Below are 25,125 nucleotides of genomic sequence, written 5' to 3'. Positions count from 1 at the left end.
TGCCAAGGTTTGATGAGTCAGAGGGATGACGGAGTACAAAGGTATGCCTGCTCTGTAGTCACTGCTGCTTACGTGGACAAAGCCAAAATATCTTCACCTAGCTCTGGTATGGTTGCTAATTTTGCTACAGCAGCACAAGGTATGGTAGGACTGCAGATTCTCACTGAGAAGCTGGATGAGCTCCAGGCAGAGATTTCGATGAAGCTCCACAGGGCTGTCATCCACACCACCAGAGGTACCCAGGCTGACAGGCTGGAGGAAAGCTGACCTAGGTAAATTGCTGTAGAAAAGGTATTGAACAAAAGAGCTGGATGTCATGGTGTGATAGAAAGAACAACGTTCTTGGAGGTTGAATTAGATGGGTTAACTGTGGCTTAATGTTTCTGAGTTTTAGTGCCCTTGTTGAAATGGCACATTTTCTAAACACTCTTCAGTATGATTTTTCATTTGTTTGAGCAAGAAATACAAAAAGAATGATATTGAAGAAATGCAATTAATGGTATACTTCTGCCAAAATTGTGCTTGAATTGCTCTGAAATTTAGGGTACTGAAAGCAAAGCAGTGTTGTGAAAGTTCTTCTGAAAGATTACAGTGAAAATGAATGATATTTTATGCCTCTGATACATTTTTAATGCAATTCTATCACTTTGGAGTACTTCTGTACTCTATGAGACAGAACAAGAAAGGTAGTGTCAGCAAATCGGGGCTTCTTCTAGGTTTTCATACCTTCCCTCTCCCCCACCGCCTCTCTTTTGCCTGAAGTTGCTGGGTTCTCCCTGCAGCATCCCCCTGGGCTCAGACACAAAAAACAATCTGCATTTCCCCGTCAAGGTGCCATGCTGAGGGTGGCCTCCCCACCTTCCTCCCAGAGCTGCCCAGCAGCCTCTCTCCAGCAGTGAGACTGCAATAAACCACGCTGCTTGCACAGGGGTAGCTCTTGATCTGCACGCCTGTGCTCGTGCAGTGTGGCAAAGTGGGTCCTGTTCCACCTGTGGGCTTTTCCCTCTGCGTTGGAAAGCAAGGTTGGAAAGCAAAGAAATACAGGGCTGATTACCATATTTGTGTTCTGTAATTCTTCACATGTCCGACTCCACCAGGAGCTTAACTGAAGCCAGTGGGATCTTACAGTCATTAACATTTACAAGGCAGCAGTTCACAGTTGTTGAACTAACAACCTACCCCTAAGAAACTGATTTTTCTCCCCTCTAAGTATTGACATGTGGTCCGCTGACTGTGATGCTTATTCACAGTGACAGTGTGTTTGGTAGGATTTCATGTTTTCACAGGATTTGTCTTGTGCAGACAGTTTCTAATTTACCTCTGCTCTTGTTTTAATTCAATCAGCTGATGGAGTGCAGCTGATCTCATGGCACATATGGCTGTTCAGGTTTGAAAAAACCCTGAATATTTGATGGGTTGATCCTTAATGCTTTCTGCTAAAGAATTAGCAAGGCTGCTAATGAGCCAAGGGATCCCAAGTGGGGAAAGGGAAAAATACAGAATTAGATGCTGTTTTCATTCATTTTTATTTTTTATTTTTATATATTGCTCAAATAAGGAGTCCTGTGTTTTACATACTCTGACTAGTTTTACAAGGTAGAGAAATTCAAGCAAATCACTCACTGCAGCCATCACATTTAAAATGCCATATTTTCATAAGTGGCTGTCCTGTGGCCAAGGGGAGTCACAGCCTATTTGTAAGGGCACCTGAGGGCACTTGACCTTGCACAGGAGGCTTGCAGCACCAAGCAGTTATCCTTCTCTGGCATGTTTGCAGCTGCAGTCTCAGTCCTTGTACTGCTTCCCTAGCTTATTTTTCTCTCTATCCTTAAAAAAAAAACAAAAAAACAAAAACAAAACAAAAAAAAAACACAGAACTTATCTGTCCTCCATCCCACATCCCATCCTGCCTCTCCACTGCTCGCTGTCCCAAAGGAGGTGGCTTCTTCTGTGTTGACTGGTTGTGTTTGGTTTCCCTGCAGTCCTTGCTTTGTGCTCTGTTGCTCTGGGAAGCTCCATCAGCTTCCCACTGGCTCTACCTCCTGCAGCCAAGTGGTGTTTGCAGGCCAAGCACTCCACAGTACATCCATCCCTCCCCAATTAATGACACTTCTCACGTCAACCCAAAAAAACAGAGGGTATTCACAAGACCCAGAGCTCAGACTGCATGTGGGTTTCCTTTCAACAAAGCCACTGCAGCTCTAGGAAATCACAGCTAAGACTGGAAGATCAATCTCAAACCACTTATCCTACAAACCCTGGATCGCCTACGCCCAACATGTTCTTTCTCTTTAAATCCATTGCAAATACACTCTGAATTTATATCTGAGTGTATCGGATATTGGTTTCAACAGTTAACTTAGTGGAGAGACAAGATCCTTGCTGCTCCCATTTTTTCTTTCTTTTTTTTTTTTTTTGCATGTAATGCAGCAAAATAAACATTTACTCCAAAGCCCATCAGTAATAACAGAATATACAGTTTCACACACTAATAAAAGCAAATAGAAACCAGCCAAAATTATGAATCTCACTTAGCAAGCCTATGTTCTAGCAGAGGCAGGGAATAGATCAGCTTTGGAGATGTCTCAGCAGTTCGGGCAGCAAATGCTCAGGGCACAGTGGAATTAAGGATATTTGAGTAGTATAACTCATATTTTCCGCTTCAAAGTTTTCTGCCATGTCCTCCACCTACAATGCAAAAGCTTCCAAGGAATTGCTTTTTATGGCTACAGTCAAGTAACGCATCCTTTCTCTCTCAGTTTGACATTACATCTGCAACTTGGTCTTACTGCAGTTATTTACTTCGAAGTCTCTCCTTAGAAGTCGCTCTATCCTTGACGTGCGTGCCTGCAGCTGGACAGAGGAGTCACTACACTTTGAAGAAGTTGCTCTGAATTAGTGCACGGGGTGAGATTAGGTTCAGGATTCCTGCAGTGATTATAAACTCAGCGGGAGTCCTTACAACAGCTCCAATCTCGACAGGGTTACTGTCTTGTTAATCAACCTCCTTCAGGACTTGAAGCAGTTCTGTGCCTCAGTTCTTGGGGGCTTTCTTTGGAAGCCGCTGTTTTGCGCAGAATGATCTCTCGATTTACAAAGTGTACAGAGCTCTGATACGTGCAGTAAAAACACACCAGAAAAGGCTAGACTTGCGTCGTGGCACCCTGCGTTGCACAAGACAGCACAAAAACTATACATTCCCATCACAGTTAGTGCAAGATTAGATTTGGTGATTTTCAAGATATTCCTAAACTGACTTGGAAGCCCAAGTAGACGTTAGCTTTGGCCATGCCCAGGAACCTGTGGGAGACAGGGTCTGTGCACAAACCAGCCCTGGCCTCCTCTCACACACCAGGTAAAGGAAACACAGGGAAGCAGCTCGAGCAGGTGTGAGTTACTCCTTCTACTGCCCTTCATCTTCACTGGGACCTTCAGTATGACCTGGGGCTTGCTGTGGAAGTGTCTATCCCTTGGAAGATCTGACACACAGGGAATGCAGTATCTAAGCAGGGTGGATGCTTTCTGCTCTGTGTTGTCAAAGAGACAGCTATAATGGTGTTCCTTAAAAAGATACATTTTTAAGCATCTTATTCCTTTTGCTGATGTTCTGTAAAGCCAGAAAAGAAAGGGAAAGTGGCCCTTCCTGTAATAAACACATTTAAGTTTGCCAGTGAAGAGGCATCTTTTCTGAGGGAAACACAAGGAGGGCTGCAGCTCCCTTGGATTTTCGTCATTCTGCCTCTGGACACCTTTATGGGACCTGCCTACCTTCTGTCCTAGTAGAAGTAAACCTTAGCTTTATTATGCGAACAGTACCTCCAACAAAGACACAGAAATGACTTTCCTTGTTTCTGAAAACCAGAAAATCTGTGTTAAAAGTGGATGGATCTGTTCAGCACAAGAAGAGGGCCTGGAGTACAGTATCTGGAAATGTCTGTATGCCAGTAATTTATGATGTGAGTAGCTATGGCATATTATTACTGTTGCTGTTTGCACCATCAGAAACAACAACCACTGCTGATACTGATTTGTACTGTGAGATTACCTAAGAATGGCTTTTGTATTATCAGAAAGCTCACTTTTCAAGATAAAAGAGAGCAGGTGGATACATCTGGCCTGACTGGTCTGTGAAAGGGGCATGTGGGACAGCAATGTTCAAGCATGGGAAACAGAGGTATACCCCTGAGCTCACCACTGGTTTTCCACCGTCCCTGTGAAAAGGGAAGCTCTCAAGAGGGGATCTGAAAGTAGGCATGGAGGTAACTGGGAAGGTGTTTTCCCTGATCTGATGGGAAGTATGGGAGAAATTAATTCATGCAAAACTTAGCACACTGCTGGGTGACAGAAGCTGGCATTAATGGGTGTGCTAAAGTGGTAGCTAACATGTCAGCACTGATTGGTAGACTTGAGGCCTTAAAAGAGGAAAGAAATAGCTCTACTGCATGTGATAGAGAAGGAGATGACAGTGATGAGATGCAAAGACAAATGTGATATGGGCAAGACATATGCCTGACAAAACTGTTGGCTTTCTGTGATGGAGTTACAGTACTAATGGATAAGAGAAGAGCAACTGACATCATCTACCTGGGCTTGTGCAAAGCATTTGACACTGTCTTGCATGACAACCTTGTCTCTAAATTGGAGAGAGATGGATCTGATGGATGGACCACTCGGTGTGTAAGGAATTGGCTGGATGATGGCACTCAAAGAGTTGCTGTCAGTGGCTCAATGTCCAGGTGGAGATCAGTAATGAGTGGTGTTCCTCCGGGGCTGGTATGGGGACTGGCACTGTTTAACATCCTTGTCGGTGACATGGACAGTGGGACTGAGTGCACTCAGTATCCTAGGCTGCATCAAAAGAAGTGTGGCAGCAGGTAGAGGAAGATGATTCTCCCCCTCCACTCTGCTCTTGTGAGACCCCACCTGGAGCCCTGCATTCAGCTCTGAGGCCCTCAGCACAAGAGAGGCCATGGAGATGATCAGAGGGCTGGAGGGGAAAACAGGCTGAGGGAGTTGGGGTTGTTCAGCCTGGAGAAGAGAAGGCTCTGGGGAGACCTCACTGCAGCCTGCCAGTACCTAAAGGGGGCCTGCAGGAAAACTCTTTGTCAGGGAGTGTAGTAGTAGGACAAGGGGTAATGGCTTTGAACTAAAATAAGGTAGGTTTAGATTAGATACAAGGAGAAAATCCTTTCCTATAAGGGTGGTGAGGCACTGGAGCAGGTTTCCCAGAGAAGCTGTGGGTGCCCCATCCCTGGAGGTGCTCAATGCCAGTCTGGATGGGGCTTTGGGCAACCTGGTCTGGTGGGAGGTGTCCCTGCCCATGGCAGGGGGGTTGGAACTGGGCAATCTTTAAGGTCTCTTCCAACCCAAGCTATTCCGTGATTCTATGATCCTATGACATCAAGCTAGGAAAATGATCCATGCAGCAGCGTGAGTGGACATGGGTAACATTACAAGAGAGAATTTACACCAGAACTATACATTTGTGAATAAAGAGCTTCAGTTGGAAATGCCACAGAGTAGCAGTCTGCAAGATTTACGCTTAGTTTCAGACAAATCATTGCAAGGGAAGTTCAGAATAGAAAGAGATATCCAGGCTACAGACATGGAGGATGGGCAGATTGGAGAGGTTATCCAAAATGACTGATAATCATGTGAGGACAGGAGCTGGAGGATGAAAATGGTGCACTCTGCATTTTAAGCCTCAGCAGATAGGGATACACTGATGTGAAGTGTGTCTTTTGAGCTCTAAGTATGCTTAAACTGCCTACTACCTCCTGCTCTGTGAGGATCCAGACTCTCAGGTTTGAAAACCCTGTGTATTACTTGGTGTGCTTTAAGGTATTCTGAACCTGACTTTTCAGAATGTTAACTCAGAAACAAGATGGCAAAGGTAAAAGATGCTGGAGGACCCAGGAGCTTGTTGCTCTGGAGGACACTGGGAAAAGTGCCCTGCAGAGCAGCTCGGCAGTCCTTCGAAGGAAGAGTTATTCTGTCCAGTTCCTCACCCAGGCACCCTGGTGGGTATTTTTGTTCTTAAGCTGCCTTCTTCAGAAAGAGGCCGGATTGCAGCCAGCACCATGACCTGTTCAGAAATGAAAAAGAGGTCTTGGCAATACTGCTTGTAGTGGGTTGATTTATTCAGTTTTTAACCAAAGTGAAAGAATTTGTGAATAAATCCTCATGAAGAAAAGGGTCCTATTCATCCAAGAACATGCTGCATGTTTTATCATGAAGCTTCATAAAAATATTTTTTGAGGAATGTTCCCAAGAGTTGAAGAAGAGAGACAGCACCAGCTTGAAGATGTACCTTACAATCCCTAGGTCATACGGTGCACTTTGCATCATATGAGACTGTACGAGACTAGGACCTCTCATATAGCCACTTTCCTACTCGTGGCAGGAACCATGTCTTTTCTCCATTTTTTTTTTACTTGAACAATTCACACTTATAAGGAGGAAGACTGGCTTCTTTCAACTGCTTTTTTTTAATGTCCTGCATTAAAAAGGGGCGAATGAGCCTCACACCACATCATATACTCAGTGCATCATGAAAAATGGGAAAAGCTCTCATGAATTATACTGTCTGCTACTAATTTGTAACAAAACAACAGGGACTGGGGCTAAGGCTTGTTGAATATGCAGTTCAGTCCTACAAAAGCCTACTTTGTAAATGTTAGCTAACTAAAAGCTCTGCCAGTGAAGTCATAAGTAATCCATCATAATCACCCTTCGATAAACTCTTTGTCCAGTTTAAGAATTAAAAGCTGTATTTAACATATTCATGGAGAATGGAGAAATGCCTTTAGAAACAGCAGTCTTAATGCACTACTAATCTCTAAACCAAATATTTATAGTCCTGTAGTTTATAAGCAATCTGAAATATTTGGGTAGTGGCTGTCCAAGCTGTGGATGCACAGAGGATAATAGGGAGGTTTTGACATTACTTCTACCTGGTTTGGTGTTTTACTGATTCTTATGTCTGATATATGAGCACTGCAAATTGTTGAATTATCAGCGTAGAAAGAGAACTGAAAAGAACAGGAGTTAAAATTATAAAAATGGTTCACTGTTTATTAGTTTGTCTGCCTCAGAAAATAATCAATATCAAAGTTGATTCAAGCTCAGATCTGTCTGGGTGTGTATTAATTTGCTCCATGAAAATAAACTAGAAATTACTAGGATAAAAGAAATAATAATGAAATATGGAAATAACTGCATTTTTTGCACGTTGTCATTATATAATGGACATAATGGACATAATGACATTACATAATGGATTCTAATTAAATCCAGGTGGAAAATGACCTTCCTAGACCTCCCTTCAAAATTAAGATTTTTGACAGTCATGATTAATGGAAACATGCACTTTGCATGGTTTGTAAACCTGAAACATCGTTGTACATTTCAGTTTATAATTTATCCCATTATCTGCTTCTGCATGCATGAAGGTCAGCCACACTGGCACAAAGTAGCAGCGAAATCCAGAGGCTCTAGAAGGTTGCTAACACAGATTTTCAATTCTTTTTATTTATTTATCTATTTATTTATTTTGTTGTGTTTAAATATTTTTGCCTACTTGTTCCTTAGAAAGATCACAATCTAAAAGCATAATATTTTTAACAGCAGTAATTGCAATATCCTTGTTGTTCTCTTGCCTTTTTAGAGTAAACAAAATGGTACTAGAAAGAGAATATTTTTTTTAGAATTCCTACCCGCAATATTTCTTCAATGCAGCTGTTATCTCCTGTTCCACTGTCCTGTAAACAAAATGAGAAAAGAGTTTGTTTGTGTTTTAAAAAGAAATAACAAATAGCAGGTTTGAGGACACGCTTGTCACATGAAATATATTCAAAACTCTATTACAGTTTCGAAATGAGGCCAAGTCTTTCCAGCCTCTGAAAAGTTGCACTGCTGAAAATTCTCAAATTATTCCCCATCATCACCACAGGAAGATGTGATATTTGCAATGTTTACATATGGCTGGCACATATTTGTATAAATTCATAGGATTTTGTTTATGCCACTTTTGTGTGTGGTTCATGCTGTTTCAGATATACTGCCTATAAGTAGGCATAAGTAAAACAGTTAGTGCCTGTACATAGATCCAATATGTGCCTTTATTTATATTAAATAAATAACATCTGTCTGTATCCTTTGTTCAGGGAAGACTCTGTGGTAATACTGCCTATGTGAAGTCTGACGATATATAGTGTACGGGCAGCAATGATGTTGAGAGGAGAGCTGCAGGGGCTGTGATACAAGCTGCCACACTGAGTACTGTGCAGGCAGCACGGCCATTGTGAGAAGGCTGTGATTCCCTAAAATGCTGACCCCTAAACCCAGACTGTACACTGTGGGGCTGAGGGTGCACAGGAATTCAGTTCTCCTGAATTATGCGGCTCATTCTGGGGCTGTTCTGAAAAGGGTAAATAGGGGATTTGGCAGAGCAGCTATCTCTGTTGGTACCATCCTCTATGCTTTGCTCAGTTGTCCATTGGGACCCTGACTTCTTCCAGCAAAGAAGTGTCTGCTTGTGGTCCCACCCTTCCTGCTGTCCCTTGCCCATGCTCTGCTTGCACTGGCCAGCACAACTGGGAAGACAGGGCACACCGTGATGCTGGGATGGAGGTACTGAAGCTGAGGGGCTGCCCATCTCCAGCAGCTCTCCACAATATACAAGTGGCTGTTGCATCAAGCAAATTTTCTGGGGGGTTTACTTCAACACATGAAATTTTCTGCTGGACACCAAGTTGAGCATCAGCCAGCAATGTGTCCTTGCCACAGAGACAGCTAATTGTAGCTTGGGCTGCTTTAGGAGGAGTGCTGCCAGCAGGTTAGGGGGTGTGATTCTTCCCCTCTGCTCAGCACCGGTGAGGCCACACCTGGAATATTGTGTCCAGTTCTGGCCTGCCAGTACAAGGGAGTACGTGGACATACTGGAAAGAAGAACAAAGAACAGCAAAGGGCCATAAAAATGCTGAAGGGACCGGAGTATCTCTCCAGGAGAGGCAGAGGGAGCTGGGACTGTTCAGCCTAGAGAAAAGAAGGCTCAGGGGGATCTCATCAATCTCTATAAATACCTGAAGGGTGGGTGCAGTGAAGACAGAGCCAGGCTTTTCCAGTGGTGCCCAGTGCCAGAATAACAGGCAATGGGCAAAACCTGGAACACAGAAGGTTCTGTCTAAAAACCAGGAAATGCTTCTTTATGTCATGGGTGTCTGAGCACTGCTGGAGGTTGCCTAGAGATGTTGTGGAGTCTCCCTTCATGGAGGCCCTCCAAAGCCGCATGGAAATGGACCTGGGCAGCCTGCGCTGGGTGGCCCTGCTGGGGCAGGGCTTGGGCCTGGTGGCCTCCAGAGGGCCCTGACAGCCTCAGCCCCTCTGTGGTGCTTTGAAATTCCCTGAAAAATTCCCAAAGTAAAGAGTTTTTGAATCATAGAAATCATTAAGGCTGGAAGAGACCTTCAAGATCATCTGGTCCAACCATCACCCTACTACCAATATCACTCACTAAACCATGTCCTTGTCAGCTGGAAACCATACTTCTGTGCCTTATCTGTATCTAGGTACTCAAAAACTTTCAGAAATGGGCGTCTTTGTGCCTGCCAGACCCAAATGATAAAATTAGCCAGTCTGTGCTCCTGAATGTCATCACTGACACTCCCCAGCTTGAGCTGTGTCACCAAGGAGGCCTGAATTCACAGCCTCCCATAGCCTAGCACCTGTAACCAAGGTCAGAAGCACCACAGCCATGCATATGCTAGGGAACAATTTATGTTTCATAATTTTTTGTGGCTGTTATTTCACGCCAATTCATAAAAAGTTATAAGGTCTTTATTGCCAGCACTCTAGCTGATCTTTGCTGAGTATGGCCCTTGATTGTTAGACAAATGAATTGCATTAACTCTTGGTGTAACACATCTTTCAGCTTTACTGTCACTGGGAGTTACACCGCTGATTTCAAAGGGAAAGGAGCTAAGCGTACTACAAAGTCAGTCTGTGTAGAATTACTTGTGTCCTGTGTACTGAAGCTAAAGAGCATCTGCAGTATCATTCAGACAGGCCTGTTCTCATCACACCAGTGTCTCCATGAGCTGCACAGTGCTGTGTCCCACCTTCCCTGCCGCTGGGGTAGGAGACCAAACAAAATGGTTCATGTTGTTAATGAAGCTAACAGGACAGACAGAAACATGCATTTAGAAACTGCACAACAATCTCTGGATATTTCAGACTTTTTAGAAATTGTATTAGCTATTTTTTATTTGTCTCTTCTGTGTGGGTTTCCCTCTATTTTATTCTTTTCCTTCCCCAGAGCCTGGCGTATATTCTTGTGGAGATCAACAGTGAGTGGTGTCCCTCTCCATGGAGCATCCATATTGGGACTAGTAATGTTTAATAACTTTATTAATGACATAGACAATGCAATATAGTGCACTCTTAGCAAGTTTGTGGATGACACCAAGCTGAGTCATACCGTTGACACGATAGAAGGAAGGGATGCCATGACAGAAGGAACGGCATGTAGTGATAGAACAATGTGTAATGGTTTTAAATTAAAAGAAGGCAGATTATGGTTAGATATTAGGATGAAATTCCTCACTCAGAGGGTGGTGAGGCACTGGAACAGGTTGTCCAGAGAAGTTGTGGATGCCCCATCACTAGTGTGGTGGTTTTACCGTGCTGGGCAGTTAAACCCCACAACCGCTCTCTCACTCCCCCTCCTTTAGATAAGGAGGGGGAGAAGTAAAGCAAAGAACAACTCACGGGTTGAGATAAGGATAATTTAATTAAAGGGAAATAATTATAATAATTAAATAAAGACTACCATGAACTAAACAATTTAACTAAGGGGAAATAAAAGGGAAAGGGGAAAAAGGGAGGAAAACAAACAAACAAAATAAATGAAAGCTATATGGAAGTGCAGAGGAAAGAAATTACTCTCTACTTCCCACAAATGAGCGATGATTGACCACGTCCTTGAAGCAAGGCCTCAACGCACGCAGCCGGTGTTCGAGAGGAGGACCGACGTCTTCTCAACGAGAGCCCACCCCTCCCCTCTTCTTCCTGTTTCCACCTTTTATTGCTGAGTGTGACACCACATGGTATGGAATATCCCTTTGATTGGTTTAGGTCAGCTGCCCTAGTGATGTTTCTCTCCTCACTTTTTTGCCCACCCCCTAGGAGGGTTAGAGAAAGGCCCAATGCTGTGCCACTGCTGCTCAGCAGTAGACACAACACTGGTGTGATAACACTGCTGTTCCAGCTACAAGTACAGAGTATGGCACTGAATGGGCTGCTGCCGGGAAAGTTAACATTCCAGCCAGACCCAGTACAACTAGAAGTATTTAAAGTCAGGTTGAATGGAGCTTTGGGCAGTATGATTTAGTCAGAGATGTTCCTGCCCATGGCAGATGGGTTGGAAGAAGAAGAACTTTAAAGTTCCTACCAACCCAAACCATTCAGTTGATCTATTCTATGATCCCACTAACTACAGTGGGGAGTGTAAATTCTTGATCCTCTGTGTTTTGCTTGCAGAGCAATGAATCTGCTGTCCTACACAAAGTTCACTATTCTCCTCCATTGCCATCTTATACAAGGAGGCATGAGATGACCTATCACCTTATGCTGTATAAAATGCATAGATGCTAAAATACAGATTATTATTATTATTATTATTATTATTAGTCAAGGCAAAGTAACTGAAGGTAAATTTGGCAACAGGATATTTCAGAGTAGGTTTAGAAACAAGCTTCTGTTTCAAAATTAAATATTCCTCCTAGAAGTGTAATGAAATAAGTCTACAGATGTTCATCTGCAAGAAATCACACTTTCCATTACCACAGAACTAAAACTATAGCTATACTCCCCAACAAATCAAATCTCTGGGTGGAGAGTAAAAAATCTTTTCACTTCTCTTAGTATGATCACAGTGACTTTCAAAAGGCAAAAATAAATCCGGAAATGCAAGACCAAAGACGTTATGAAAAAAATTAAAGTAATATTTGGAAAAAACAAACAAACAAGCAAATGATTTCTACACCATCCTCTTTGTTCTTCATCTTTTGAATGCCAAACATAAATGTATAAATTTATAAATTTATAAATATATTTTTTGCTTTGAATCCTGACTTGCTTGTAAGTATCTTCCATTACTGTTAATATGAAAGTTTCTAGAGTAAGGGTGGAGAAGTTAGAGTCCATGTTTTACACACAACAGGCAAAGTCTATTTCATGTGGCTTGCAGCCATAATGTTTTTCGTTGTGTTATCGTATAATACAATGCAGAGTGTTGTGGGACCTAGGACAGGTCTGAAAGGTGTCTGAGCCCTGGGTTTGGAAAAGATTCCTCATTCTCATTCTTAAAACTTCTCTTCTCCACTGTATCTCTACTTACACTACAGGGGAACCATCACTGCCTGTGAATCTGACAAGCTGAATATAACTTCATGGTTGTATTATAACTACAAAACAAACAAACAAACAAACAAAAACCTAATAAATATTTATTGAAATCTGATTTAAAAGCAGGGATTGCATTACCTGTGGGCACCAAATTGCACAGAGCTGTATTTACATGAGTGGACATGCCTGATCCATACAATGTTGTGCTGGTGCTGCCTACATGATGCAGCACCTGCAAACAGATGATGTCAAAGTGCCTGCAGTCTACACAGGGCAGTCATTCCACAGAACACTTGCACAATAAATGTTTGAATAATTAAAAAAAAAAAAGGTTTTGAGGCTGCTGTTCCCTAAGTTGCTGAACTGCTACCCTGTATTCATCCTGACATTGATGAATCCAGCTTGTTTGCATTTTGAGGTCTTTCATAAGAAACTTGCCTCTCTGGCCCTCCAATGAACCATATTGGCGAAAATAATAGCTAAATATTGGTGACCCTTAGTGAACTGTTAGGGGAAGCAGACTCGAGCCTCTTCTCCCTGCAACGCTGCTGTACCCATTGCCTTTGCATATCAACCAGTGTGGGCAGGGGATCAGTAAGTGTGCGCACACACGTGCGGTGGTACATCGTCAGGCAGGAGGCTGCAAGGAGCTGCTGCCAAGGAGCACGGCAGCAGCTGCTGGAGAAACAGCCGGGAGCATCGCGCTGCTGATAACGCACAGAGCTAATTACCATGCAAAGCACAGAGAACCATAAGAAACGAGGCTGACTAAAGGCTACACCAACTCCTTGAGAAACAGGATGTCATTTCACAAAAAAAAAAAAAAAGACTACATCTGTACAAATTTTATTTCGGAGCATTACTTTATTTTTTCTTCCTTTACCAACAGATTTCACATGGAGGTATATAAAGAAACTCCTCAGATCCTCAGAAAGGAATTGACTGCCTCTGATTCCCTCCTTTCAAATCTTTGCATTAAGAAAGAGAAATCTTTTGCCAGAATCTGTTTTCAGTTTAGCCTAGGAGATTTCTGTGGTACAAGCCTTTGGTTTTATTTCTATTTGTGCTCTTTGCTCTTACAAAGCCTCCGGGAGTTACTGAATTTAGCCTCCAACACAAATTAGGCATGATTAAGATCTCTGGGAGGCTGAGGTGCACACTCAGCAGCCTCGCTGCTCTATTCGTGACCCAGGCTCGCTGTGTCGCATTGGGTTGCCATTCACCTGTCATCATTGGCCATCATGTGCCCAGCTCTGCTGCCCAAAGTGAGATATCAGGCAGGAAATGTTGGCACAAGCCAAATATTGGCGAGAAAAAATATAAAAATAACCCACATGGGTGGACCTTGATTTGAAAGCACATCAGAAATGTTTCTTGGCCAGGCAGGACCATAACGGTATGGAGATACACACACATGCATAAACATATGTAACATTTTGTGTGTAATCCATTTCTTACAGAAGAACTTCACAAGTTGTAAAATAAACAATATGGGAAAGATAAGCACAGGGAGATCCAGGAGACATCAATACAAGGAAACAGCTGTGTGCTTAAAAAAAAAAGAAAAATATTCATTCCCATTATGAAATGAGAGTCCCCAGTCCTAAATTTTTCTGGCAGTCATTTCTCTGGAAGTGCTACATCCAGATGCATGTGCATCATTCCTTACATCATACAGATGTGCTTTTCCCAAACTTTATTTTTGTTAGATTACTTTTGTGGGGCAAAGCTGGTAGGTGCTTTCCTTATCTTTTTACTTGCTCACATGTGTGGCCTTTGCCTGTTGGGTCATGGAGAACTGTTGCCCTCCCCAAAATATCCCCAAAATATTTCTCTGCAGAGATCTCAACACCTTCAATTTTATGGAGTACAATGATGACTTTTAGCAGGGAGATGTGCCTGAGACCTGAGAGCTGACTTTTGGGGCGTTTGTGGAGAAACAGCCAGGATGTAAATTAATTTATGTAAAATTAATTTGCACATGCCCTGTAAAGTTTTGTAGACATTTAAGGTTTAACTTGCTGTTGATTTCCTTATACATGGTAGATCTTTAAAAGGCTATCTATAGGATAGCTGCACTAAACCCATGATTCTCTGGAGACACGCAGGACTTTTGACCTCAGGAAAGGTGGGCTAGTTAAAACATTAGATCTGAACCTGCTACAAACTCACTTTTTTGTCCTTCAGGAAATGTCCACTTTTTGGAATTCATTTTTGTTCTGAACTGGGGGTCAGACACCGAGGTGTAGACTTTGTCCCACTGGCGATGTTAATTTTATTTTAATGTCCCGTTACAAAATATTAACAGTGTGGCATTGCCTGCAGAATGAAATTTTAGAAAGTGTATTTCAGTCCACCTGAGAAATTAAGGTATGATCTATTTGAAACATTTTAATACCAAATTTAAATAAATGTAATTACAAATTTTAGTTAAAAAAAAAAAAGATAGAGCTCCAAATCAAGAACTCATTAAAACAAAATATCGAAATGTTTCACTTTGGTAATTTTTGACTTTAAAAAATGTTTTCTGCAAACAAAAAATAAAATAGGATGCATACATACATATGCAGGCACTTTTCAGTACTGACAAATGGACAGGGTCAATATGGGAAATGACTAAGCACACAGAACATCTGACCAGATCAGAGTCTGAAATGGCCTCTTTTTTCTCCATGACTAATGGGACTGGACCTTCATGGGTGAAGTGCTTTCCCATCAGCAGTGCCTCCCTCTACTTTAAGCAGGCTGTGTGCCAGGGAGCTGGGGCACACTGCTGTCCCCCCATGCCATTCACTGGCCTCAGTAATGCTGCCCATCTCCCCGCAGTTCAATGGCCAAGGGTCCTCGTAGCTCACCGAGTGTGCAAGCAATCAGGACTGGACAGTGCACAGTTATGCCAAGAAAAGAGAAATGAAAAGACTGCTGAGGAAGCTGGATTTTCTGTTGTTCCTGGTTTCTGAAAGCTTTGCTTTGCAATCACGCTGTTCCGTTCTACTGATTTAGAGTGCCAGTGGCCACAGTCTTGATAGAGTATTCTCCTGTGCTCCGCACTGCTGTGATAGGAGCTGTTTCACTTTTACTACAAGGAATTGCTGCTGTTTCCTAAGACACTGAGATGTGCAGGAGGGAGATGGGGATGAATGGCTGAATTCTGCTCAAGCTCTGTGTCAGAAAGTGTTGCACTAATTAAAGTTATTAAAGCCATCTAATTTGCAGTGACTGTTAATAAACTGTTGCCCTTAATATGCTCATTCTCTTTTTGAAACAGTCTTCATATTTATAATGGGGATTATTTTTCCTACCATGGGATCTTGCAACATTGCTCTTGCTTCAAAAGGGAAGAGGAGAAAGGTTAACAAAGATTTTATTCCAAGAAAATAAAAGAGGAATAAAGAGCAAGCGATGAAAGCCATTTGCTTGAATGGAAGTATCCGTGTATACTAATTGGGGGTCTCGCTGTAACTGGAATGTCATGCCCCAGTCTTGTACCAGGAACTGGGAGATATTCCATCTAATCGAAGAAGATGAATCAAAAATATCCACAAAGAGAGAGAAATGTAGAATAGAAAATTAGAATAGACTTGCCATGCACACTAGAGAGGAGAAGCTAATTGGCCAAGAGTGCCTTTTATTCACAGTAAGTGACACTCGCTCAGAACAGCCTGCTCAGCAGCTCACCCACAACTGGGGCAGGACAGCAGCTTCTGGAGGCCAGAGCCTCTGAGAAGGGAAACTGCAGAGGAGTTAATGAAGCCACTATCCAGAGTATCACCAGCCTTAGGCTGTGCTGGCCCTACATGCAGACCCAAAGAGCCGAGCCAAGGATGTCCAGGCCAACGTCTAGGTGAAAATGGATTTACTGTGGTTGTAGAAGAAAAGGCACTCACTGGATTATATTTTTATTTTTTAAATAAGAGAAATGTAGGAACTGAACTAAGTATGGAAATCCCAGGGTCAGAAAGTGAGGTGATGCTGAAGGACCACAGTCTGGATTGCTGCTGGGGGCTTCTCTTGAATTTAGGCAAGTAGTTTAGATGGGATTTAGAAGTGGTGGGTCTAGCCAGGAGCGGAGAGGTTAGGGTAGGATTCCTCACACTGATGAGATGGTCTGAGTTCAAGTTCACATCACAAAAAAATCAAGAGACTGAAAGGACAAGAACCCTTCTGAAACCTCTTCACCCTCCCCACCCCTGAGGGCCATCAAACAATCAATTACTGGAGCTGCACTGGTAACATTTCATCTAATAAAAGATGCTTGGGAGCCTCAAATGAAACCTACTGGCAGATCGGTGGAACAATTTTACAGGCTTTTACATTATATTCAAAAAAAAAAGAAAAAGCTAAACGCATCAGAATTACACTGTGACCCAGCAACAATAAAAGGGAGCTGTAATGGAGAAGAACTGCATTGTTCTATTAATAAAATATAAAGGTTTTATTGTTATTGGGAAAGATTGATTGTATCAAATCAATACCATGTCACAGTATATTAATGTTTTTCTTCACTAATGAAAAAATAGGGGCTGATGTGATTACACTTTCTTGCTACTCATCTGAGGAATATATTGGGATGATAGTAATGAAGATTGCAACTTGCAGTTTTAATCCTTTCTATGTGCTCAGTCCTGGGAGGTGCTGTGCAAGTGACCTGAAGGCAACTGGCATTCAGCAAAATGCTGTCGACAGCCCATTGAACAGATTCCACAGCCCCCTTCCCATCTGAAAACTAGAAAGAGCCAGCAGGGTCCTCTGGAAATGCCTTCAGCTTATTACATTTTCTACAGCACTGTATGCATACTCTGAGTGTTATTAACTGACTAGTTGTTTGACACAGCTGTCTATCTGTTGGAAAATTTCCATTATGGACCCCAGAGTGATTGGGGTTTGCAGCAGATAAGGCTTTTTTGCAAATATAAGGGCTTCTCCCCTTAGCCCATGCGGTGCTTCCACAGCAGCCCCAAGGAGCCTGCCCTGTGTGTGATAGAGATCAGTTTGGCTCCCCATTAGATGCCCATCCTCCCTGCTACACGGATGGCCAATTAGTGTCAACTGGAATGCACTATTTTTAGTGATGTGGCCGCTTGTCCGCTAGGACCTGGTCTGAGATCAATAGATTGCATTTAGTGTATTGTCTGTGTTCATTTGGGGAGACTATATAACATCTGTAAAGCAGCAACAGTTGGGAAAACAAGTATTGTGGAAATGTTAATCTTTTTGTGACATTTTAATATGAATATACCATCATCTAGCATAATATTCAATAAATTAAATGGATTATTTTGCCAAGAGATCCTTTAAAATGTTAATTAACAATAAATCAATAAAAACTATTCAACATGAAAATCAATTACATCCCTGTTTACATTATTTAACTCCAAACATTTCTGTTTTGTGTGCTTGTAATTAGCAAGCTATAAAAGATGCCATAAATAGGCGCATAATGAGAGGAACTGTTTATAAATGATAATTGGTATTCATTCCCACTGAGCTAAAGGTTATGTGATTACAAACTATCATGCAGAAAGGGTTAATCCTCTTACATATATATGGATTTACAGTACAGAGCTCTGCAGAAATCTCTCCCACAAAAGACCCCTGATAGAAGAAAGCCCCAGATGAGGGCTTGATGGGGAGAGCAATATCTATCAGGTGTTTGTTAAAGACTATTTACATACATCCAGAAGTGGCTCATGGGGAAAAACCTGTCCTTTGGGCGGTGGTGGTGGGGATAAGAAGCAGAATCTGGCATGAGGAATTCAATGTTGATAAAACATCATTATGTGAACAGTACCTGTTCTAAGTCAAAAGGATAGAGATTAACATTGAAATGCTATATTAAAAATCAGGGTGAACATCTGCTTAATAAAACTGAGGAGAGAACAAAGGAAACAAGGGTGTTTTCTGCCATGGTGAGGAACAAAGCTGGTGCTTCACCCACTACCTCAGTCAAAGATAGGGCCAGGAAAGGTCTGGCTTTCATTGAGGGCTAGAATAGGATTACCAAATCTTCAAGAGGCAGCCCAGAGTCAAAAACACTGAGCAGCACCCTGTATCTCCAGAAGGTAACACCAGCCTTTAGCTCATGATCAACTGCTACACTGAGAGAAAAGGTTTGTTTCCATTTATGCCTATTGCTGAAAATTGCATTTTTAGTTTTGGAGACCGAGACCCTGACCTACTCTAACAGGTAAAAGCCTCTATGGCCAGGAAACCAGAGTAACTTTTGGCTTTCTACCAAAGCTTTTTGCTAGTCCAAAGATGTCACTGACATCTGAAAAGTAGACAATTTTGGCTTTGACATTGTCTCCTTCCCAGTAAAAAAAAAATTAAAAAAGCTCATACTTTCAAAACTAATGCTTTGGTGAGGGCAGCAACCATCAAGAACCCTTGGCAGAGCAGGTATGAAGAACACTGAGCATCTGTCCATGAAGGCAGCAGAGTTAAACAATCTATGCTAATCCAGAGAGAAACCACTTTTTCTGACTCGTCTGGGCAAAACTCATGTATATTTCCTTTCTTTTTTGGACTGTAACTTGAAGTCTGTAATTTTGGCCTGAAACACTTACATTACATCGCTTTCCTTGTTCTACACAAAATATATTTTTTTCATAGAAAACATGGATCAGGATTGGGAGTTAAAAAGAAGTCCGTTATTTTTAAGTAACAGTGATAAGCAGTGGTTTGAGAATCACAGCTCAGTCTCATTGCTAAGGTAGCAAAAACATGTTCTGGTCATGGTAATTATGACCTGAACACCTATTTTGCCATGAAGGATGTATTTTGCTACTGGATACCCAAAGATTTATCAGCGAAGATGAGCAATCAAATACATCTGCATCTTTAAAGCAGTCCCTTGACACTTCTGGTCCATTCAGGTGATTCTCGGCGTGGAAGTTGACAAATAGCACAATTCTCCAAGCTGCAGAGAAAATCTCAGCAGAGCTTTATTGTGCTCTCAGCATTCCTGAAAGTCGAAAGAAAAACCCAGCCATACCGTGGTCCCTGACAGACTGATGGGAACACACTCAGTGCACAGCTACTGAAAAATAGTACTCTCTAAAGGTTTTGCAGAGTTAATAGGATATGCGAAATTTCAAATAAAAATGTCAATGCTGTAAGGTCTCAAGGCTCAGATGTTCCAGTTTCTTTCTGTTAAGAATATGTGTGATAACATGAATATATCATGACAAATAGATATATATATATGTATGTATACACCATATAAAATCCTTTGAAAAAAATGTTTCTTGAAAATGACCAAACCAGCCAAGCCAGTGTCTGATCTTATCAACTGTAGCCTTGATATGGGAATCAACAAATTCAGCATATCTATAAAGTTGCATTGTAGACAAATACCTTCGACTTTGTTTGTTTGTTTTGTTTTCCTTGCCCCTCCTCTTCAAATCCTGCTGAAAGTCTTACTTTCCCACCAAATCTCTGCAAGCCCTACTGTTTCTCTTCAGGAGAGGACAAAAGCCCTTTGACCAGCTTGGCAAGAATCAGGCAGCACTGTGCTGCCTTGCAGAGTACTTGTCTCCAGAACTCAGGATACTTCCACATCCCTAAAACCATCTGCCCCAAGGAGTGGCAGTTTCCCAGCACTCATCCCTGTTTTCCTGTGGACTACATGCCTATACCCTATGGTTTGGGCAATCAGAAGACCAGAATCAGGAGCATAATTTATATCACAAGTTTGGGGAAGCTTCTAGGCAGCTCCCAACTAGTCGCATACTACTAGTTCACATTTTTTGATGAGTGCCACACTGGTTCCTCAGACTTGGAGGACAAAAGGTTATCTTTAAATTAACTTAGTCCTTTCTCTTTGGGCTTTCACTTTTCTCTTATTTCCATATATTCTCAAGTTGGCATTCCTTTTAAAGTGTATATTTCATCTGAAGGTCACAATGCTTCTGGCTTTCTTTTTGCTTGTAGCTCTTACAAGTAACAATGAAATACAGAAAGAAAGAAGAAAGAAAAACTGGCCTCACTTTTTTTCCTGTTTGTGTGTCTTTGGAAGAGTTTGCCTACCCTTCCAGTAGAAATTTGCCAGTCCCCATCTGTTTGCATACAGCTCTCCCACACAACTAAAGGCTAATGGAGAATCATTTATAAACTGCAGAAGTACAAAACTGTACAAACCATGACTATTGGCCATGTAAGTCAGGGGCAGTAAGTACTTATCACTGTCACATTAATGGTTTTCTTTTTAATACAGAAAGCTAGCAATAAGGCACTTTATAGGAGTGTAGTGCCATAGGAGCAGGACTGGTGGAAAGACTGAAATGCCTTGTCTGATACCTACAGACAACTACTCTCTTCACAGTATTACTGCCAAAAAAAAAAAAAAAAAAAGACTTTAAATCCTGTATGCGACAGCATTTGCATGCACGCAACACACAGCAGAGTGAGAGAAAATAAAAGGGAGAAAACAGCAGTGATGCTATGGGTTAATTTTTATTGGGTTGCAGACAACAATAAGTGCTAAGTTGCACTAGAGGTGTCTGTGAATTTTCTTGGAAAGGTTAGGTTGCTCTTAGGTTTGATTTGGTTTTGATTTCCAAAGCTTTCATAGTTTGTATTCAAAAAAGTGAGCTGGCTCTTGAATTTTTTTTTTTTTATTTGTTTGTTTGTTTATTTTGAACAGCTGAGGTGATCCTTCACTTAAGAACTGGCAATATATTGTCTCTAGAGGAAGAACTGTTCAGTGTAGCCCTATTTAATTTTAAATAGAAGCTGAATGGGGAAAAAATCTGCAATACTGCTCCAGCTCACAAAAATTTCCATTTAGGTCAAGTACAACAAATCTGCATTTTTTAAGCAGCAGGGGCAGATCTCTGTCCCTCTAAAAACGGGAAGGTCTTATGGCACCCCAAATTATAACTACATGTGCAAAAACGTGAGTACAATAGGAAAGCCTTTGAGCCAAGAAGCCACAAGCTTCACTGTTAAGTGATCTTGATGAATTTATCTCAGTGGCTTTTATTCATGTTTCAGGATGTTGAATCCATTAAACTTGTTAGTATTTTCCTTTTTATTGTTCTCTGCTGCCTTTCACTGTTTTATTTTATTCTTTTGTTCCCCGACATAACTGAAGGTAACTGAAGTCCTGGGTCTATTACCCTCCATCTCTTTGATCATGTGGTGGGTATCTACAAAGAAGTTATTTGTTCTCAACACATTAAACCCTTCTGTGTAGCTTTTTACAAATTCTGTTATGCAACTTTGATAGGGCCTGGAATGAGTTGTCAGCTACCAAAAGGCAGGGGAGCACAAAGACCTCTCAAAAAGCCAAGATATGAATGGTGTCATCTTTCTTTTTCACTTTCAAACGTGGCTCATAGAGGTTTGCTGAATAGGAGTCATTTGACAGCAGACATCTGAATGTGTATTGCAGACTCCAGCACACCTTTGTAAGAACTTTAAATATCTTAGTTGAGTCCTGAGGATCAAAGCTTCCTATGTAATAAACCTATCATGGGTTACCCAGGGAGATTTTCTGTATCAGTAACAATGGCAGCTGATTTGCCTCGCATAACAAGCTACCGATGGATATAGAAGGGTTGTGATCAATACTTTAACTAGCAAGAATAGAAATCTATCAGGAACACAGGAATTATGTTAGGGTCTCATAATTTACTTCACAAACCATCTGCTATAATTTTAAGATGTACATGCATTGAGCACTGTTTGAAATACAGAAAACTTAGATTTTTTTTTTCTCAAATCAGAATAGTAGAATAATAAGTAGAATTGGCAGCATAAATGAATACAATGCATAAAACACAGAAAGCCCTTGGCTGCTTTTTTTTTTTTTTTTTTTTTTTTTTTTTTTTTTTTTTGTATACAGCATTAGAAACAGAGAAACACACATTGCTTCACAGCAATCTGCATTAAATATATTTGTTGTGGGTTTGAAATACTCCAAACTATTTGTTTTGGATGAGAGAGGATGCTGTGCATTTATGATATATGATACCACATTGTCATCAGTTGTCATGCTTTGTTTATGGGACTGAGTAATTTGTAATCATCAGATTACTATGTTTAGTCTGCACTCTGGTTTTTAAAGAATGCGCATTAAAGAGATCAAGCCCTTGTATCTTTTCTTTATTTGTTTGTTTGTCGAAGAAATGATGAGTGGCTCATTCCCCTGAGAATTAACTCTTTGGTGAAGGGTTCAGAGCTTTAGGTGCCAGTTGTTTTTTGGAAGGAGAAAAGGGCAAAACTGCTCTTAGCCTTAAGGCTATGGACCTATGTCCCCATGCAGGGACATTGGGTAATAAGACATGATGATAATGTAGAAGAAGCAAAAAGCTGTGCATACTGTTAAGGTATTCCTTCAACTTTCTGTCTCTGTTTCCCCAGTCATACTTCCAAGAGCATTTTCTACACATTTTATCTGCAGATGTAGTTCTAAGACCCCAGCAGCCCAGCAAAATAGTGGGGCAGGTAAAGGATGAGGAAAATGCACAGAATCATGGATGCTCCTGTACTGTCTGTAGCGATACATACTTAGTGAAGAACAGAGAGGAACGTTTTTGGCAAACTGGCTTTTTTTTTTTTTTTTTTTTTTTAAATGATCCTATTTCTGCCGCAGAAACACAGCTATGAAACCAGATACGGTAGCAAGCACTGCATGCAAGGATTTTTGGCTGTTTCTGTGCATGGAAATGCACAGCCCTGGCAGTCAAGAGCTGGCCCATCTCTGTTAACTCTGCTGTAGGGCTGCAGGAAAAATCCACACTAAAGAGCAATCCCCAGCTGATTTAAATTTTGTATACATTTATGCTATAAACACAACAGGATTTTAAATACCTGCAGAAGGGAATTCAGTCAAAAACTATGGGCTGAATGCCTGCAGCTCTTAATCCATGGAGATTAAATCATCGTGCAGTCACTGCCCAAGTTACCTTGTTGATGGCACTGTACAGAAATTCAAGACACAAGGAAATAATGGGATTCCTCATTCCTAGAAAATAATTCCTAAATCAAACCTCTGCCTTTGCAAAAGCATGTTGGTTCATTTGCTACCCAGAATGTCTGTACCTCTGAGCTAAAAAAGAAAAACCAGCATGAATGAGGAAGGAGCCAAGCTTACATTTCCATCCTTATCTCTCTCTACCGATGCTCTCTCGGAGGTCCCTGCTTGCAGAGCAGCTGCTAAATTGCTACAGTTTACAGTCTGGCATATTAAAATAAACTAGCACTGATTTTGGCAATTTGCAGTTTTGCAGTTGCTGCTGCTGCTGCATAAACAGTCGGTGGATCCCTACAGCAGAGACAGGAACCCTTCATCTGTGCCCACTTGTGAGTCAGACCTCCCTGTGGGTACAAGCACGAGCGGTAGCGAGCGCACCCTGAGCATACCCAGAGTAACCTACTACCTGTGCCTGAACGCAGTCCAGAGATTGATCAAGGCTACTAACACCAAAGATGTGATTTCTGAAAGCAGCATGTCCTGCCATGTGATGGCTGAAAAGGATTAATTGGGGTTGTCTTGGTTTAAAATAGTCTGCAACAATCTATACTTTGCACACATGCACATAACTATGAAGGCCTGTATAGCACTTCACAAGCACACAAACAGAAACACATATGTAAAAGTATGTGTATGTAGTATAGGACATGTAGATATGTAGTGACATTTATAAGTTTAAATATGTAATGTGGCTGCTATTCTCTATGGGCAATACTATATATTTTTAGGAAGGATAATAAAGAGGACATTTTGCAATCTAAAGAGCTGGAAGTATTTTCAGTGGGCAGAATGTAATTCCACCAGGATATCAGGGTATCAACTACAACAACAAAAAATCCCCTTAAAAACACCTTAAATACCTAAAATGGGTATTCTGAAAATAACCAGGCCTGTCTTCATGAGACCTGCTTTTCCAGGTCAAGACAGCAGACTTTAAGCTGGTTTCTCAGATGCAGGCCTTTAAGGGATGGGGAACAGCACATGGTACACGCTGGACCAACTCATGTGTGCTTTGGGTCAGGCCGTGGGCTGTGACCACACAGGGACTCAGTAGCAGCTCTCCAAACAGTAGCCTGCAGTTTGTGCCACGACATACTTCTCGCACACTTTTGTAAGGGAACTGAGCCAAATCTTTGTGTCTGCCTACTGATTACAGGGACAGATGCCACAGGGTTATGGAATGTTACCAAGGTAATTTTCTCCTATATATGATTGTCCACAAAATATGGAGTGCCAAAAATCTAAGGAAAATATCAGTGGTGGACTAGAAATTCCCTCAGAAATCAAAATGATCATTAATTTGGGATTCCACCTTTTAGATGACTGGTACCGTTTCATGCATGCAAAAATCAAAATGAGAATCTGCAGGTTTAGATGTAAGGAAATAATATTTCCTGCCTTCTGCAACCTGTTTTATTGTCAGATGGACTTCTTGCAAGAAGATGAGAATGGATTTGGGAAGAGTAATGACCACAAGATAAAACATTCCCATCTCATAGCATAGTGAACGAAGCAAAACTATGTCATCTTCTTTTACATGCACTCATAGAAAGCTACCTGAGCAACCGGAGCACTCCCTCAGCAAGGCAAATGAAGCCCTTGACTTATTCCACCCTTAAGGTTGGATATCACTGCTGCTGAGCAGATCTACTGCAGGAAGTGTGGAAGAGGGAATACCAGTGAAATTACAGTTTGCGCACAATAAATTTCTTATTCCTAATGTTTGGTGAAAAAGCGATATG

General features: G+C 41.6%; 1 protein-coding gene across 3 annotated transcripts in view; it reads right to left on the bottom strand.

The window, feature by feature from the left end:
• The window catches only part of AFF3 (ALF transcription elongation factor 3), a 337,349-nt gene that overhangs the window by 180,346 nt on the left and 131,878 nt on the right, over window positions 1-25,125 (bottom strand). For all 3 annotated transcript variants that reach the window (XM_084526939.1, XM_084526940.1, XM_084526941.1), the window contains exon 4: window positions 7,716-7,760. In XM_084526939.1, the coding sequence (XP_084383065.1) occupies window positions 7,716-7,760 (45 nt within the window). The remainder of the gene's footprint in view (window positions 1-7,715; window positions 7,761-25,125) is intronic.

Source organism: Aythya ferina (assembly GCF_964211825.1).
Source record: "Aythya ferina genome assembly, chromosome: 1".
In the NCBI taxonomy this organism is placed as follows: domain Eukaryota; kingdom Metazoa; phylum Chordata; class Aves; order Anseriformes; family Anatidae; genus Aythya; species Aythya ferina.
Note: the sequence above shows the minus strand (reverse complement) of the source record. Positions and strands in the feature narration are given on the sequence as shown.